This window comes from Manis pentadactyla, chromosome 2, assembly GCF_030020395.1.
Source record: "Manis pentadactyla isolate mManPen7 chromosome 2, mManPen7.hap1, whole genome shotgun sequence".
Lineage (NCBI taxonomy): Eukaryota > Metazoa > Chordata > Mammalia > Pholidota > Manidae > Manis > Manis pentadactyla.
The window spans coordinates 34018169-34036340 of record NC_080020.1 but is presented as its reverse complement, the minus strand read 5'-3'; the positions used below and the strand labels follow the sequence as shown (position 1 = coordinate 34036340).

Genomic DNA, 18172 nt, shown 5'->3' with positions numbered 1-18172 from the left:
CAGAAAATCTACACAAGAAGTGAAAAATGCTTTATATTTTCAGCAAAAAGTCCAGTGATTTTACTCTGCTAAATTTAGTTTGATAGTGAAGTAAAAAACCTCAAAGATGTTGAAACCTAACTGGAAAGTAATTTACTTCAGGCCCTTTTTATTAGTGTAATTAATTGAGAGACTAAATTAGGATTGTATTTTATTTATATCACTCTTAATTTCTGCTACAGGTTATATCTTAAGTGTTGTGCTACTAACCTTGCCCAGGCAGCATCTTGTTCAGCTTTACCTATATTTTTTGACTGCCCTGCTCCTCTATGCTGGACATCAAATCTCCAGGTAAGAATATGACCTGATTTTAAATGTTTGACTAAATTTAAAGTTTTTCTTTACCAATAAAATACTTCTCATGAGCACTGTTGAGAATCTGAGACTTTGGTAGGTATCCAAAAAGGTTGTTTTGATTCTTGTTTTCTCAATTAATAGTATCACATAGGATTAATAGCTGGGGTTACATTTCAAATTTTATTTCTGCTTTTAAAACTAATTCTAATATGAAGGTTATGCTTAAGGTTATGTTCACAAAGGGTTTTCTACAAAGATTTACTTTTCTGTAGTACCTGATCTCCAAAAACAAGCTATAGGAACATTTTTACAATTATGGACTTCATTACTTTCATTTATTTTAGGAAGTCAGTTTATGATGTATGAAAAATCAGCATAAGATGCAATCATGTACATAATATATGATTGATATAAATTACTTGATGAAATTAATATAGCTCAGAACTTCTGCATCTTGAGCAGAAGTCTGGTTGCCTGGGTCTGCTAGTCCTAAGTTTTAAGACTATAGTCTGCCAATGAATATGAGCTTTCTACTTGGAAATAGAATGTCAAATACAGGTGAACCAGAAGCCATACAGTAAACATAATGGGGTAGAATAAATTTTGTTTTGATTGAAATGTATAACCATGTACCATATAACCATAAGAAAATATACTCCCAGTTCTAAGAAGAATGGCAGTTACTTATATATAACAAGATGTAATTGTTTAGAAGTCTGAAACACAAATTTGGGTGTAGGTTTTGAAAATTAATTTTAGAAATATCATTTTTATATTACTAGAATGGTTGACTTTAAAAACCTTTTTTTTTCCTCTGGTTAAAAAATAATACTGCTCATTGTAGACAAATTTTGGAAAATACAGAACATTTAAAGGCAGTAACAGTCATCTGAAAATTATACCACCCAATAGACTGTTAAAATTCTGGTATTTCCTTCCAGTTTTTTAATACCTTCCAGTTTTCACCACTTCAGTGGATGTGAAAGAATGAAAATAACTAACATTTACTGACTCTTGGCCCCTCTTGTTGAGGGACCTCCATCAATATTTTATTTCTGGTTATTTCTCAAAGGCTTCAGAGTGTTTCCCAGAAATTCAGTCTTCTCATCTTCCTTTCCTGTCTTGCAGTCTGGTTGATGTCCTCTGCTCAAAATGGTACCTGGGGGTGGTGTCTTACTCTTTAACTTCTGTCACTATCCTTGCCCAGGGTTCATTCTCCTATGTCGAGAGTTACAAAATCTGGAGCTGTCATAGTAGTGCTGTATTTCTTCTAATCCTCAGTACTTCAAATCAAGTTGTGTTTTACTTGAAGTGAGACAGTGACTGCTCTAATTCTGTGTCACATTCATCTGTCTTAGATTCCCTCATGGGAACAGCTTTAGCCTTTTCCTGTAGCATTTACCTACATAGAGCTGAGACCAGGAGTCCAGGGGCCAGTACTGACAGAGACAGCGTGATGTCGTTCCCATCCCAGTGCTCTGGTCCCCAAACCCTGACACAGTCTACTCCTGTGGCCTTACCCAGACACCTCAGAATCTTCAGTTCAAGCTCAGGATGGAAATACTTTCCAATCTTTATTTAGTCATTTTTAAACAAAAATTGTGTCTGTGGAGTATAATTTAGTAGTTAAGGCAGGGGCTCCTGAGTCACACATAGCAGTGTGCAGATGAGTGCCTGAGTACCTAAGGATGTCCTGTCCTTTGGATACATGGACAGGTGATTGGATGGGTTCATTCCATGTTCCTGTTTACTACTATAACCTTAGTGTCAGTTATCAGCATGTACATCTCGGTTCCTCACCTGTAAAATTGAGATAATATCTGAAGGACAATTTAAACATTCAGTAAGACAAAGCATGTAAAGCTGTTAGCGTAATTCCTAACATATGATGAGTGCTCGGTGCATTTTAATTATCATTCTTAAATGTTCTGTTCTATTACACAGCAATGTTCTATGAGCATTTTGCTGCTGTTCTTTAAAAAATGATTTTTTAACTGGCAGAGTATTATTCCATGGTACGGCTATATGATGATAGCTTTTTAGAGTTGATAAGATTTTGATGACCAATAAAAGAAATCTCAGAATTGAAGGTAGAGCTATTAAAATTGTTGCTTTAAGTAGTTTACTATAATTCTGGGTGAAAAAAACAATTAACCTGCCTTTTCCTTCAAGGTTTTTTGGTTTCCATGTGGTTCAGTGGTATAGTGATGCCTGAAACCATGTAGCTCTATTTTATCTATAATAGTACCATCCAGGCTTTTCTAGAGAGGTCAAAAATCTTGTTATGTAAGGATAAAGGGGCTTCTAACTGTGTCAGAGGTAAAGAAAAGCCTTTCTTTGACCATTCTTATTGTGGCAGTTTCATCTTTTGAGTTCCAGTTTATGGAAATGTTTTTTCTAATGTTTAAAGTTTTCATTTTTAGAAGATTCAAACAGAACTATAATAGAGTTTTATAGTGTGCAAAAATATTTTCTGTTACTTCATTTTGATCCCTATTAAAATACTTTGGGGTTTACAGATTGAAAAAACTAAAGTGGGCAAATAGCTAGGTGGGATGATCCTAGACATTAATGTGAATCTGTGAATCTAGGTTTTCTGATTCTTATTTCAGTCCTGTTAGTGAGGCAGTATTGTTAATGGAAAGGAAGTTTTGTTTTAGAATCAGACTGGGTCTGAAATAGCTTTTCTACTTAGTAAATATGTTACCGTGGCAAGTTGCTTCTTTGCAACTGCAGTGTAAGACAATACCTATATTATAGAGTTACTTTTGGTATTAAACTAATGAATTTCAAGATATGGCATATTTCAGTATGTCTTCTCATAATTTATACTACATGGTGCTATCTCACAAAAAGTTAGCAAAGATTTGTTACCCTGAATTGTTCATAACATGTCATATTTAATAAATACTGAGGCTAGACTGTTACCACATTTATAAAATACTAAGCCTTAAGTTTTTAAGTTTAAAAAACATAATGGTTCAGATTTCATGTGGCAGCTTCATAACCAAGTATCTTTTTTTTTAATAACAGCTTTATTGAGACATAATGCACATACCTATTTAAAGTATACAACAAAGATTTTTGTACATTCATAGAATGGTGCAAACCATCACCACAACTGAGTTTGGAGCCTTTTTATCACTCCAGAAAGAAACCCCATATCCACCAGCAGAAACTCCCCATTTCCCACCAGGCAACTGTCAGTTTATTTTCTTTCTCTTTGGATTGGCCAGTTCTGGACATTTCATGTGTATTGAATTGTATAGTATATGGTTCTTTGGGCCTGGCTTCTTTCACTTAGTATGTTTTCAAGGATTATCCATGTTGTAACATCTATTGCTACTTTATTCTAAGTTGTTCTGTTGTATGAATGTACCACATTTTGTTAGTCCATTCATCCATTAATGGGCATTTGGATTGTTTCCACTTTTTGGCTACTATGAGTAATGCTGTGAACATTTGTGGTTTTTGTGTGGACATACTTTTTTTTTTATTGGGCATGTACCTTGGAGTGGAATTGCTGGCTTATACGATGTGTATATTTAACCTTTTGTGGAACTGCCAGACTGTTTCTAAAGTGACTGCACTGTTTTACATTTCCACCAACAGTTTATGAAGATTCCAGTTACTCTACACCCTTGTCAACATTTGTTGATATCTATTTTTAGTATAGCCATCATAGTGAGTGTGAAGTTACAATTTCATTTTGGTTTTGATATGCATTTCCCTTATGGCTAATGATGTTGAGTGTCTTCTTGAGTGTTCAGTAACCATTTTAAGTCTTCCTTGGAAAAATGTTTGTTCAAATCCTTTGCCTATTATTACAATGGGTTATTTGTTTCTTACTTTTTTTTTTAATTGAGTAGTAGGAATTCTTCATACGTTCTTGATAAAAGTACCTTATCAGTTGTATGACTTTACCGTTTTCCATCATTTACTTCAGTCTAGTTATATCTGGGCACAATGTAGTATGGTACTGAAGAGAATCAATACTTGGGTAATTTAAATAATTAATTTGGTACTTCAAAAACTGGCCATAGAAAAAGATACTTGCAAATATTAATTTCTTAAATTGAAGTTTTCATGAACTCTTCAAAAGCTGGATCTCTGTTTTTCCTTATTACATGTATTCACATAGTGGAGCTGACTATCCCTAGGTGAATAAAAACCTGTTTAGAATGTGTCTGTAGAATGGATATAGCTTGTAGTTCAGAAGATTTAAACTAGAAAATCTATGGACTAAGTGTAGGATGAACATTTAATTTTGATACACTAACTGAACTCATTAGTATTGGATAAATGTCAGATTTCTTTAATTCTTAACTACTCTTTTCATTTTGAGTGATAGAAAGAATGTATTTTCTGGTACCAATCAATCCTGCTTTAAAACTGAGACTATCCAGAGCTATGGCAGAAAAGATAAAAACTCTGCACCTGGCATAACCATTCCTATGAGGGTTTGTTTAGTCATGGTTTATATCCACAGTTGTGTGTTTTTCTCTAAATTTTTGAACTCTTATGTTCTTAAATTCCTTGTTTTGTTAGATTTATTAATCAACATAAGTTTTTATGTGTATGACTTGACTTAGGAGCCCATGGGTTTTGAAAAACTATACTCTTTTTTATCCTGGTCTTGGGTGTATAAGTATGGATTTAAATATGGAACTTTCCCATGAGTTATTTAAGTGTAAATACAGATAACAGCTCTGCATTGTAGGAATGCTTGTATAAGTCAGAGCTGTAAGTGAAGGTTTTATTTCAGGACTTATTAACACTTGGGGCCAGCTCATTCTTGGCTCTGGGGAAAGTCCTGTGCATTATAAGATGTTAACAATGCTCTGCCCCTACTCACTAGATGCAGAGCACCTCCTTCCCCAACAGTTGTGAAACCAGTGTCCCTAATTGCCAAATACTGTATCCTGGGAAACAAAATTATCCTCATTTGAGAACCACTATGACTACATAAAGGAATGTTAAAATGAATTTTATCATTACATACTTAACTTTTAATTTTGGCAGGGATAAAATTGACTCATTTCAGTGCTTGATGTTTTCTTCTTTTGAATATTATCAGATCCAGGCACTAAATACTTAGTAGGGAGTTAGAAAGAAGCTTCAGAAAGAAGCTGGGTGGCAGAGGTGATTTAAATAAATAAATCCTGGGTACATGAACTATTCCTTTGCTAGCACAGTGCTTAGAGTGTAGTACTCAACTCCAGGTGTTTGAACATCTCAGTGTCTGGGGTCTCTTAAACTGAGCAGTGCCTTCTGTTTGCACATATTGAAAAAGATAACTTGGAGAGCTCACCACTTTATTCTGTGTGAGAGTAGATTAAGTTTCTTTGGAATTAGCATTGTTTGAAAGTTTTAAGTGACCGGAATGTACAAATTGTTCCTAGGTTGTTCAGTGACTCAGGTTGCTTAACAGACTGTTTAAGTAAAAGTCTTTAATCATTGGTGAATTGGTAAGCTCTCCTAGGTTTTGTTCTTGTTATTTATTTTTTATAATATGTGTGCTCATTTATAGCAAGAATTTTTCCAGTTGAGAGCTATTCTTGAGGCCCTTCTCACAATTCTTACACATACCTTATGCCTCCAGTTTCAGTCAAAGGAAAATACACTGCCATAGAGAATTAGAGAATTAGATTTTCAAAGTATTTAGTTTAGTGTTCAGTGTTGATTGTCAACATTGTACAAATTGCACAAGTGAAAAAAGGTTTAAGAAGGGAAAGATTTTATTCACTTAATAAGTGGAAGGTGGGTTTTCTTGTTTCTGACCAACAATACAATTTACCATTTAAATGTTCTAAATTGAAAAATTGTACTGCTTTTGAACATATCATGATCCAGTCTTAAGGTAGTTAAAAAATTCTGTTAAAAATTAGAATTTCAGGCTCTCGCCTCAGACTAATTTTTGGCCTATAATGACTTATAAAATTTTGGATAATTCCTTCTCTGAATCCTTCTTATTTAGGTTCACTGCCCTTTTTTTTTAAATATTGTGAATAACCCACTCTGTTGAGATTGGATAACCAAGAATTTTTATTGCCAGCATAAGCTGTACATAACTTAGATGCTTAGAGATCTTCGTGAATGACACATTTCAGTTCTTCTTTATAGTTTGGAATGCAGTGCCCAGATGATTCTTTCAGAAGAGACAGCAGAGTGGTGGCTGCTCGGCAAGACTGGCCATTTATCCCTCCCCAAAGCCACTGCCCTTGCTCTGGCAAGCCGGGCACAGCCGACCCAGAGAGGGACTGCGGGCTTTCTGGGACAGGCTGTGTTCCCCAAAGTGGGAGTCAGTCAAATGGGGAAGATTCTAAAGTACTATCTTAAGAGACAGGAATTGAACAAAGGGAAGAAGGTTTAAGGTAGGGGGAAGATATTAATTTCTATGGTAGGGTGAGTGATGCAGTGACTCAGGATGGACAGTAATAGGGGAGGATGCAGCATTGAGGGAGCGCTGTTCCCAGGTCCTATAGGAGGGCATAGTGAGGGAGCATGAGAGGAAGCAGCTCAACATCAGGTGTTGTCATTACAGCCTAGGGGTAGATGATTCTTCTGAAATGGCTACTTCCCTTAGTGTCCTGTTATCTCAACAAATCATAAAGTAATGAAATATGGAAAGTGCAAAAGAACTAAAAAGAAAGCCATAAAAAGGAGACTTAAGAGGCTTTAATAAAACAAAAAACAAAAGAATATAGGTAGGATAAAAGAAAAGAAAGGAAAGGTACATTACAACCCTTTATAATAACTATGAAATAGAATGAGGAGTTAAAAAAGTAAAATAAATGATATTTAAAATAAAAGAAGCAAAAGGCAGAAAGAGCTCATGAAAATATAAGAATCCAGATATGAAGATCAAGAAAAATTTTAAGGAGAGCTGTGAATTTAAAATCTTTTTAAAACCCCACTACATTGTGTTTTTTTTCTCACAGCATTTATCAGTGGTAATCAAATAATTGCTAGGGTGATTATTTGTTCAGTGTATGTCTTCCCTCCTGGCTTTAAGCTTCGTGCTGTCAGTGATGACACTGTTGTCTGCTGGAGTATTCCCAAAGCCTAGAAGTATGCTAGCAACATGTTCTGCATGTACATAGTAAATTCTTTTTGAGTTAAATAAAAAGTATAGAGAATGTTAACTTTTCTTTAGAAGTTTTGTTATGTGAAATTAGGATTAAAGGTAAGACACTCTAAAGAAAGACGAGGCAGCTTTAAAAAAGAAAGTAAAGTAGGCTAGAAAATAATGCAGAACAATTAGCAAATGTCTCAGCAATAAGAAGTTCTAGAATAATGTTGAGTTTTCTGAGTTTTATTATAAAACATCAGTAATATGATGACAGAAGCAACAAGAGAAAGAAAATATGACAGGGAACCAGCTTTGTAATCTCCACCCTTCTTTTTTCATATTTTATTGTATTGTAAACTTAATTTTTTTATTCTTTAGCTTTCTTTTTATTCTTTAGCTTTTTATTATTTCTATCAATAATTACATTGATACCTATGGTAATCTAGTAATCAGAACATAATATTTATATATTATATGTATGTGTAATTTGCAAGTAGCTTTTTTACCTCTCTCTACATTAAAACAGGGTTTCAACTACTGACATGGACTGGATAATTCTTTATTGTGGGGGCTGTCCTGTGTACTGTGGGATGTCTTAGCAGCATCTTGGCTTAGGTGCCAGTAGTACCAGTAATAACCTTTCCAAGTTGTGGCAACTACAAATGCCTCCAGGCATTGCAAAATGTCCCTTAGGGACAAATCACCCCTGGTTGACAACCACTGCATTAAATTCATTCCTCTTGAGAATTTGGCTTTCCCTTTCAGTAGAAAGAGACTTTTTAATATGTTATTTGTTAGAAATAATTGTAGGGAGGAATTAGTAAATCACCATGAAAGCTTAGTCAGTCATTGACTTTTACAATTCTTTCCAGAACTGCTCCCATTCTTTTTTTTTATACAATTTTTTATTAAGGTATTATTGATACACACTCTTATGAAGGTTTCGCATGAAAAACAATGTGGTTACTACATTCACCCATATTATCGAGAACCCCCATACCCATTGCAGTCACTGTCCATCAGTGTAGTAAGATGCCACAGAGTCACTACTTGTCTTCACTATGCTACACTGTCTTTCCCATGATTCCCCCCCCACACACCATGTGTACTAATCATAATACCCCTCAATCCCCTTCTCCCTCCCTCCCCACCTGCCCTCCGTTCCCCCACCCCACCCCTTTGGTAACCGCTAGTCTCTTCTTGGAGTCTGTGTCTGCTGCTGTTTTGTACCTTCAGTTACGCTTTATTGTTACACTCCAGAAATGAGGGAAATCATTTGGTACTTGTCTTTCTCTGCCTGGCTTATTTCACTGAGCGTAATACCCTCTAGCTCCATCCATGTTGTTGCAAATGGTAGGATTTGTTTCTTATGGATGAATAGTATTCCATTGTGTATATGTACCACATCTTTATCCATTCATCTACTCATGGTCTCTTAAGTTGTTTCCATTTCATAGCTATTGTAAAAAGTGCTGCAATAAACATAGGGGTGCATCTGTCTTTGAATCTGAGAAGTTGTATTCTGTGGGTAAATTCCAAGGAGTGGGATTCCCGGGTCAAATGGTATTTCTATTTTTAGTTTTTTGAGGAACCTCCCTATTGCTTTCCACAATCATTGAACTAGCTTACATTCCCACCAGCAGTGTAGGAGGGTTCCCCTTTCTCCTCATCCTCGACAGCATTTGTTGTTCTTAGTCGTTTCGATGCTGGCCATCCTAACTGGTGTAAGGTGATATCTCATTGTGGTTTTAATTTGCATTTCTCTGATAATTAAACTGCTCCCATTCTTTAAAAAATTTTTGTTTTATTTTTTAATTTTGATTTTTGGCAAGACTCTCCTTACTGATTACATAAGGGTCATTTCTTGTTTGGCTATCCTTTGCTAAAGGAATTCAGCTCAGTTGCCTAATAGGAAGTGATTTCATGGCAAAAGTAAATAGTCATATGAGTTTGTTCAGAAATACTTAACATTCAAACTGTTCTAAAATACAACGGATAAAGCATTCAACAATTAAAGAAAAGAGGAATGATATTTTTGTGCAAATTTCCCCTACTTTGATGTCAGAAGAACTTAAGACAGCCATCTTATAATAGTACCACTTAATTTACTGACAATAAATTAAATTCTCATTTTTTGTGCTTTCTGCCTAGTGCCCTAGAAGTTGTTTTCTCAGAGTGTAAAGGCTCTTTTGGCTACTACTTAAATCTTACTATTTCTCAGTAACTGCATGTTAAATAAATTAAATTTAAAAAGGAATATTTAATTTGATTTTAAATTTGTTTCAAAATAAATTTTTATCCTATTTAAATATTATAATTCTAATTATAAATTTTCTGTGGAATTGAAAGTAACAAGTAACAATTTTTAAGGATTATCCTATGAGCCAGTTTTTTAACTAGTTTGTGATTTTACTTGTAATTAAGTATAACGGGAGGGAAAAACTTTGGGAAAAACAAGGCAGGAGCGATGATGAAAGAGAGCCCCAAAAGGGGAAATTTAACATAATACTATTAGATATTACCAGTTAAGTTAGTAGGGTTGAGAGATGGTGTGTCAACTGTTTTTTTTACTGGGTGTAAATTATTTAATAAGGCCATGGGAAGAAAGAAAATCTCATAAAGTGGATCTTTGGCTGTCTTTCCTGCATAGTAAAATTGAGTTTTGGTAAATTCTGTTCCCAGTGCATGGAAGAAAATGAAGGTCATCCCTATATAATGCTTTATACCTAAATTTTTCCTTAATATAGTTGTGGAGAGAAGTATTATTAATAAACATAATATACTTTTCATAAGAATACAGTATTTTAGATGCTTCTCTCACGCATAATGTGCTTGGAAAGTATCTAACACATTCTTATCATTTTACTTACTTAGAGACTACGTCAGGAGTGAACTGGAGTCCGCCTATGAAGGACCGATGTATTTAGAACCTCTCTCCATGAATCGGTTTACCACAGCCTTAATAGGTAAGTTTATACAAAAAATTGGAAATGCACTTAGGAATCAACTAGTCTGTCTTATACAGTTGGTGCATACTTACTAAAGAAAAAAAAAAAGAATCTCAAAGTTATTCATGCTGACTTTAAAAATAGCAACCATTGTTAAATTTTATATTTTCTTAGTCTTCTTTATCCCATGCATAGGTGTTTCTTATTTTATGTGTTTATAATCATAGATAGCCTATAGTTGCTTATTTTTTTTAAGGGTATTTTAAGTGCCCTTAAAGATAAATTTTTAAATAAAGCTAATTATTGCTTTGTTAGATTAAAATATATAGGTAATGTCTTATTTATTGTTACTGAAAGCCATGACCCTATAGTCAAAAATAAATTGCCAGGAGTGTCAAAAACTTTAGATGTGATGGAAATATTTAGGTAGCAGAATGTTGAAAATGGAAGAACTAGCTAAGAACCAAAACAATATAAAGTCCAAAGTGAGGTACCAGACCCTATCATGAACCTGTTTTGTAACTCTTAAACTCACCCACGTAGAGAGGGTGTTAAAAGGTCAAACGTTGGCAATTGAAGGAGGATTTCTTTGGAGAGAGCTCCTCCCCAGCTCTTCACATGAGAATTCATCAGTGGATCACTGGAAGAATCACACGTTTTCTGTGGCTTAGAGGGGATACTGTGGACTGTTGTCTGACCCTGGCCTGCAAAATCTAAAGCTGCACAATCTAAAACTGGCCTCATGTGGCTATTGAACACTTGAAATGTGGTTAGTGCAAATTAAGATATGCTGTAAATATAAAACACACACCCAATTTCTAAGATTTTAGTACAAAAGTGGGTGCAACATGTCTTATTAATTTTTAAATATAGATTGAATATCTATATGATAATTTTGGATATATTAGGTTAAATAAAATATAGTTAGGTTAATTTCACCTGTTTGTTTCACTTTTAAAATGAGGCTACTAGAAAATTTAAAATTACATATATGGCCCATATAATTCTAATCTGATATAAAGGCCAACAGTGGTGTGGCTGGCTGTTGAGTTTTCTGGCTGTGGAATGAAAATGTTAATGTGGGGTTCTCCTGTACTTTCTAATCAGTGTAGGCAAAGGATGTTAGTTTCCTATGGACTAGATGAGTGCCCCAGGAATCGATGGGATTTTCTTAGGTTCTTCCAAGAAGAACCTTAGAAGGATGAGAAGGCTCTAGTAGGGATTGAACTTCCAGATTCTCAGGAGTGTTTAGGAGAGAGCCAAGAGTAGCCAGAGGGGAGGGTACATAACCAGCAAAATGATACTGCAGGTGAAAGATCCACAGGAATGGGAAGTTTCAGAAGAACCCATAAAAGTACCGAGGAGAAAGGTCAGCTTTAAATACCCCAACTGTAAGGAGCATCAACACTATAGTGTAAGAGTACAATTGAGTAAGAATTTCCTATTTCCCTTCCTCATCTTCCTTACCTGCTTCAATCTTGGGTAAGACAGGAAGAGAGGGAGATCATGCTGCAAAGAAAGGAAGAATCCTGCCATTGCCTGTCCACCCCCTCTTTCAATTGTGGGTGTTCTAGCTATAGTGACATAGGAGACCTGAACTAGAGGAAGGGAGAAACCTCAACTTTAAATCAGTTTCAGAATTTTGGTTATTAGATTTGTAACCTAAGCTAGATTAGAAAAGCATGGGATTTGCTTTAGGGGCAGAACACTAATCTTTATAGAGTGGATTTTAAAATATATTAGGAGACAAAAATAATGTTGCTTTACTATAGCCTGTGAGTTGGTGTATTCAATAATGTTAAAATTCAAGTATGAAAATATTTGCTAGGTTAGAAAGCTTGTAAAGTGTTTGCTTTTTGTTCTGTGATGGACATAATTTCCTTTAAATTGGAAACATATTTCCTTAAGTTTTTCTTATCAATGGCTGTGATAGTGTGTTTACTCAATGAAGATTCAGTTAACTGGAGACAAAACAAATCCATAAACTGTTCAGTAGCATGTTTTCTTCCAACTTTGATTTTTAAATTATCTGTTCCATTTCTCCCATTTCACGAATGAACTTCTAATGAAAAACTAAGTAATATAAATGAATACACCATCATTTCTTGAAGTTGCAGACCTCTTGGAGCTATTTCTAATAACGGAATCCTGAAATCCAAAGAGTATGTTGTGATTTTGATTTATTCAGAATTACCAGTTGAAGTAGGCAAATTAGACAAAGTCCTATTCTTCTGGAGCTGTAGGAGAGGTTTCGACTAATAATATGACTCCTTCTTTCACCTAAATAGGAGGAGTAGCCTATGAGTCATATTCTTCTATGAAAGAAAGAAATGAAGCTTGTAACCGCAGAGCACAGCACTGAATGTTCTGGCACAGGCTTATGGGAACTTTCAGAGCTTAGAGGAAGTTTACATCATGCTGAACAAGGAAATTTGAATATTGCTATGAGTACAGTGAAAGTAAGATATGCCAGAATGACACTTCCTAATCATTCCTAGTATTAAAGCATTTCCTCTAAACAGTTTATTTCTTTTAGAGTTAATAGCCAATTTTTTAACCAGACAAATACACTTATTTTTTGAAGTCAAGAAATACCACAATGTTATAGTGAAATTTCTCTCCTGCACCACTCCTCTCCATTCTCAGGTGTCATTGTAACTCCTTTCAACTCATGATAACTTCTCACTTTTTTTCTGTTTTGTCCCTTTCTGGAAAATCCTGTTAATCAGATAAGGCTCCTCCTACATTGACCCCCTAACTTTCTTACTGTTCTCTCTTCCTTTTCGATTTCTCTTTTTTTCTAATTATTATTTTTGTTTGTTTGTTTAACTTTGAGTTTTTCCAGCTTTATCTTCCAACTCGTTTGTGGGATGTTGTTTTTTGTTACAATTTTTTAATATCCAGGAACTTGTCATTGAATGCTGCTTCTTATTAATGACAGTTGTCTTTGTTTCTTAATGATGTATTTGTCTGAAATTTTTGTTCCTTGCATGCTCTTCCTTTCCTCTGAGTCTTTTTTTCTTTCTCTTCTTGTCTTTGTCTTTCATGGGACAGCAGTATTTCTTACGGTTGGATTAGAATGACTTGGTTATGTTAAATAAAGAATTGTAAATACTGATGCCTATACCCCATCTGAGCCTGATTAAACCATAAGTTTTACTTAAATATCTGGGAGCCTTTGACTGATCCTTTGTATTAAAGTGAGTTACTAAGTTGTTGATTGGAAGGAATCTCATTAGGGCTTGCCAGCTGGTACGTTTCACAATTAGTGTTCAAGTAGGACTGTCTGTATTTTTGGGGAGAGCCCTAATGTGAGTATGTGTAGGTCTTTTCACTTGTACTTGGTCACTTACCCCAAATAAGAATCTTTTATCCACTGTTGGGGAGGCTGGTGTCAGACTAGAATTGGGTGGCTGTAAACATGGCAGCAGGTTTGGAGATCTAGAAAGATGTTATCTTTTGGAGTTCAGACTTTTACAGTTCTAATCCCCTTTTTTCATTTGAGCAGTTCACCTCTACCTTGGGCTGTGCATAGTATTCAGAGTCCTGGCTTCAAATGCTCCCAGAGTTTAGTAGGCCCTAAGCCTGAAGTGAGTGATGATGGGCTCACATCAAGATGTCTGCTAGGCTGGTTCCTTCTCCCTCATCCAAGAAAGAATTCAGTTGCTTTAACGTTCCCATTTCTAGGACCAAGCTGCATGACTTGAATCATGGACCCCCTACACCTTCACAGCCAGCAGGAGAGCATGTTGAAATATTTCCCTAACTCCAGGTCTATTTTGGTTTATTTTGTCCATTCTTTCCACTTGGCTGGAGAATTGTGTTAACACTAGTCCTGCCTGGAAAATCATGGCAAATCTTCTTAAATCAAATGAAGAGCCACTTAATACCAGGTGCTGCAGTGAAGCCCACCTGGAAGTTTGATCAAAGTTTGTCTGCAGTGGGTTTTCTTGCCTTCTGATGATGAATTTGGGGGGAGCTTGTTTTCAGCCCCTCCAGAGAGCAGCAGCAGGCTTCCTCCCAGGGCAGGGGAAAGAGTGGTGTGGCCTGGCTAAAATCACAGTTAGCTGCTTCATATCTTTTTTCTGTCCTCTAAAATGTTGACATATCTCACTTGGTGACCTCTTGTTTTCTTTATTATTAAGGTTTTTCCTCTTTTTATACCTTAGGAATGTTTTTCACAATATTTGAATATCAGTGCCTTAAAGGCAAAATTGATAGTTTGTGGAATACAGAAACCATTAAGGAAAAGATTGATAGATTTGACTCTAATAAAAACTTCTATACTACAAGAAAAAAGTTATTAAAATATTCAAGTGACACATTGGGAAAATATAATCATACGACAAAGGGATTAACATCTTAATCAAACAATAAAAGGCTAGAATAGGCAAAGGATGAAAGAGTATTTCACCAAATAATTGCAGATATTTTTATGTACATACTGGTAATGTTCAGTGCTGCTGGTAATCTACAAAATACAAATTGAAAAAAACACAAGAAATACTCCTTGCCCTCTGTTCCTTAAGTTATTTTCGCTGTTGACAAGCCAGTGGGAAAACGGGCGCCCTGTATACTGGTGTTTTGTTTCTGAAAATATGTGTCAAAAGCCTTAAAAAATGTTTCTTCTACTCAGTAATCCCACTTTTAGAAATTTAGTCTTAAGAAAATATTTGGAAATGTGCTCCACATAGTTTATACAGGGATGTCATAAATGTACAAGTATGTTCACTTACAAAGCATTTTATGATTATGAAGTGCTTGGAAACAGCCAAATGCTAATATCATATACATTTGGTGTAATATACTGTATAACTGAGAAAACCTTATATATATTTATTAATGTGGAGAGATATATGCATAATATGTATTAAATGAAAAAAGCTGATTATAAAATAGTATGTGTACCATAATCTTTTTATAAAACATTTGGGTATATTCACATGCGTGAAAAGGTGGTAATATGTATAGTTTACTTTTATTGAGCACTTTGTTTCAGATACAGTGATAAGGCTTTAATACTTCATTTAATGGTCCAAGATGTTGACAGTACTACCTTTAGGTAGTAGAATTATAAGAAATTAAGGGTTTTTCTTTCCTTTTTCCTTCTCTGGGTTTTCTAACTTTGCTATAATGATCATGTGTAATCCTCTGAGAAAAATTTGTTGATTAAACTTTTCGGTTTTAATTTTCATTATTGAGTCATTTGGGAACTCTTGCATGGTGCTGTAAAAGCAATTAAAGATTGAAAACTCGGAACAAATCTTGTCATACCACAGTCTTGGACAAAGAACTGTATCTCTTGAATTTTATGCCTTCATCTCGTGGCCAGAACAGTTAAATAGTGAGGATCTTTGTAAAAGCGACTATCTTAGTAACTGAATTATTATAATATTAAGTTAGATATTCTAAAAAACTTTCTCAATATTATATATGCCATCTGGAACATGATGAAGATCACAGAATGTGTGATTATGTAATTGTGGTCAGATGAAGTTAAAATTTGGTTTAAAATACATGTATCTTAGAATTTTTCAAAAGCATGTCATCCTTATCAACAGTGTTTTTTGTTTTTATTTTGTGAATACCAAATCTCAAAATTAAATGCATTCTTCTCCCTATTTTAGGTCAGTTGGTGGTATGTACTTTATGCTCCTGTGTTATGAAAACAAAGCAGATTTGGCTCTTTTCAGCTCACATGCTTCCTCTACTAGCAAGACTTTGCCTTGTTCCTCTGGAGACAATTGTTATCATCAACAAATTCGCTATGATTTTTACTGGATTGGAAGTTCTCTATTTCCTCGGGTCTAATCTTTTAGTACCGTATAATCTAGCTAAGTCTGCATACAGAGAACTGGTTCAGGTAAGGCTGATAAGCACAGGTCAATAAAATTCTACATAAATATTAGTTATATTAAAGATTTGGTTCACTTTTATTTCACAGTCATGGTCATGGTAACATTCTGTTGACAGTTTTCGTAGGAGCATTTGAGAGTCTTTATTAAGTTCTATTGAGGAGGCAATGAAGTGAAGTGATTCTCTGGAAGCAGATTGTCTGAGTTTTTACTCTGGTGCTTCTGTTTACTGGCTGTGTAACCTGGGGTTAGTCACTTAAGTTCACTTACCTGTATAGTAGAGCTAATAATAAGAGTTATAATTAACTCATAGGGTTGCTGTGAGATTTAAATGAGTTCAGTGCCAGGCAGACTATGTTCAGTATGTATTAACTACTATAACAAAGACAAAAATAATACAGAATTGAATACCTAGAGGTCAAATCCTGTTTTTTCTTCTGATCATAGTACTGTGATTACAGTTTTTCCCCTGTGTTTGCCTAATTTATTTAAACTGAGAAGTTAGATAGTTCTGGGCTATCATATGATGTATTTCATTTAGGTGTGGTATTTGAACTGTTTTTTGCCAACATATCATGCTTCTGTCTCCTGCTTTTTTTAGCCTTTGCTCTAAAACAGGTTATTCCCAGACATAAACAGTAGATTCAGGAGATAAATATTTCTATTTGATTTAATGGATAAGTTTGTAAAATAAATCTTAAAATTGACACTGGTATAAAAAGAGAGTTTTTCTCCCTCCTGACCACGTGCATATAACCTTAAGGTACAGGAAGATCTCAGATTAACCAAACTGATAATATTAAGTGAAATAGTTTCTTTGTTGTTGTTGTGGCCCCAGGGGCAGATTTCCCAGAAAAATTTTCCTAAACTCCTGGCTTGAGCCTGGTTCCACCTTCTTTCTTCTCACCTGACAATTAACTGGGGTGGTGTTCCTGAAAGTAGGTCTTCCAAAGAAAAGGAAGTTATTTTCACACTGCACATGAAGAGCTTCCATCACTGGGAAGGATAGTAGTTGTACTCAGAGTAAGAATGACAGATTTAAGATATATATATATATATATTTTTTTTTAAATTCCATCTTGTGGCATTATCCTAGTTTGTAAGAAGCAGTAGTTATTTAGTAAATATTAATTGGGCATGTTTATCTAATCACCGTAAGGACAAAGGCTCCATTTTTCAATGTCCTGTTTTCCCTCTTGGTTGCCGTAAGATTCATTAATCACTAGGTGTCATAGTTGAAAACAAATTATAGATTATGAAATTAATGACCTGAAAAGAATTAGATAGGCAATTTGTTGCCCTTGTCTAGCTTGGATTAATACTTAGTCTATAGGCACACACCTGATCATCTACATTTGCTTTCTTATAGCACTAAACTATGTTTTCTACCTTTATCTTGCATCTACCTACCACTTCAGCATTTTATTTAAAATAATAATAATAATAATAATAATAATAAGGGAGAAATGTGGGATTCACATATAAATCAAGTATAAAATCAAACGAATATTCATATTTGACCTGATTGTTTATAGTTCATAATGCGTGATCAAAACCGAAAGTTTCTGTGATGACTGCCCTTGTACTGTTTACCATGTAAGAACTTATTCACTATGTAAGAATTTGTTCACCATGTAAGAACTTGTTTGTTATGCTTCAGAAGATCGGAGACTGATGAGAATTAGGCTTGGGGTGGATTAATGATTGTGCATTGAGTCCCCTATACAGAATTTTATTGTTGTTAACGACCATTTGATCAATAAATATGAGAGATGCCCTCTCAAAAAAAAAAAAAAGAGAACTAGATAGGCAAGAAATGGCAACAGTCAGGATTTTTAGTGGTCTGTCTGGAACAGAAAGGAGAAGTACTCTCTACATCTCAGTGATCAGTTTGCTGATAGTAATAATTTTGCAGCGAGCGGGGCAATTTCTTTTTTCTTTCAATATTTTCTCATTGGGGA

At 34.8% G+C, this 18172-nt stretch overlaps 1 protein-coding gene across 2 annotated transcripts in view; it reads left to right on the top strand.

Annotated features, from left to right (window-relative positions):
• The window catches only part of RNF145 (ring finger protein 145), a 49428-nt gene that overhangs the window by 13521 nt on the left and 17735 nt on the right, over positions 1-18172 (top strand). For both annotated transcript variants that reach the window (XM_036916276.2, XM_057491243.1), the window contains exons 3-5: positions 222-330; positions 10283-10374; positions 15984-16219. In XM_036916276.2, the coding sequence (XP_036772171.2) occupies positions 222-330; positions 10283-10374; positions 15984-16219 (437 nt within the window). The remainder of the gene's footprint in view (positions 1-221; positions 331-10282; positions 10375-15983; positions 16220-18172) is intronic.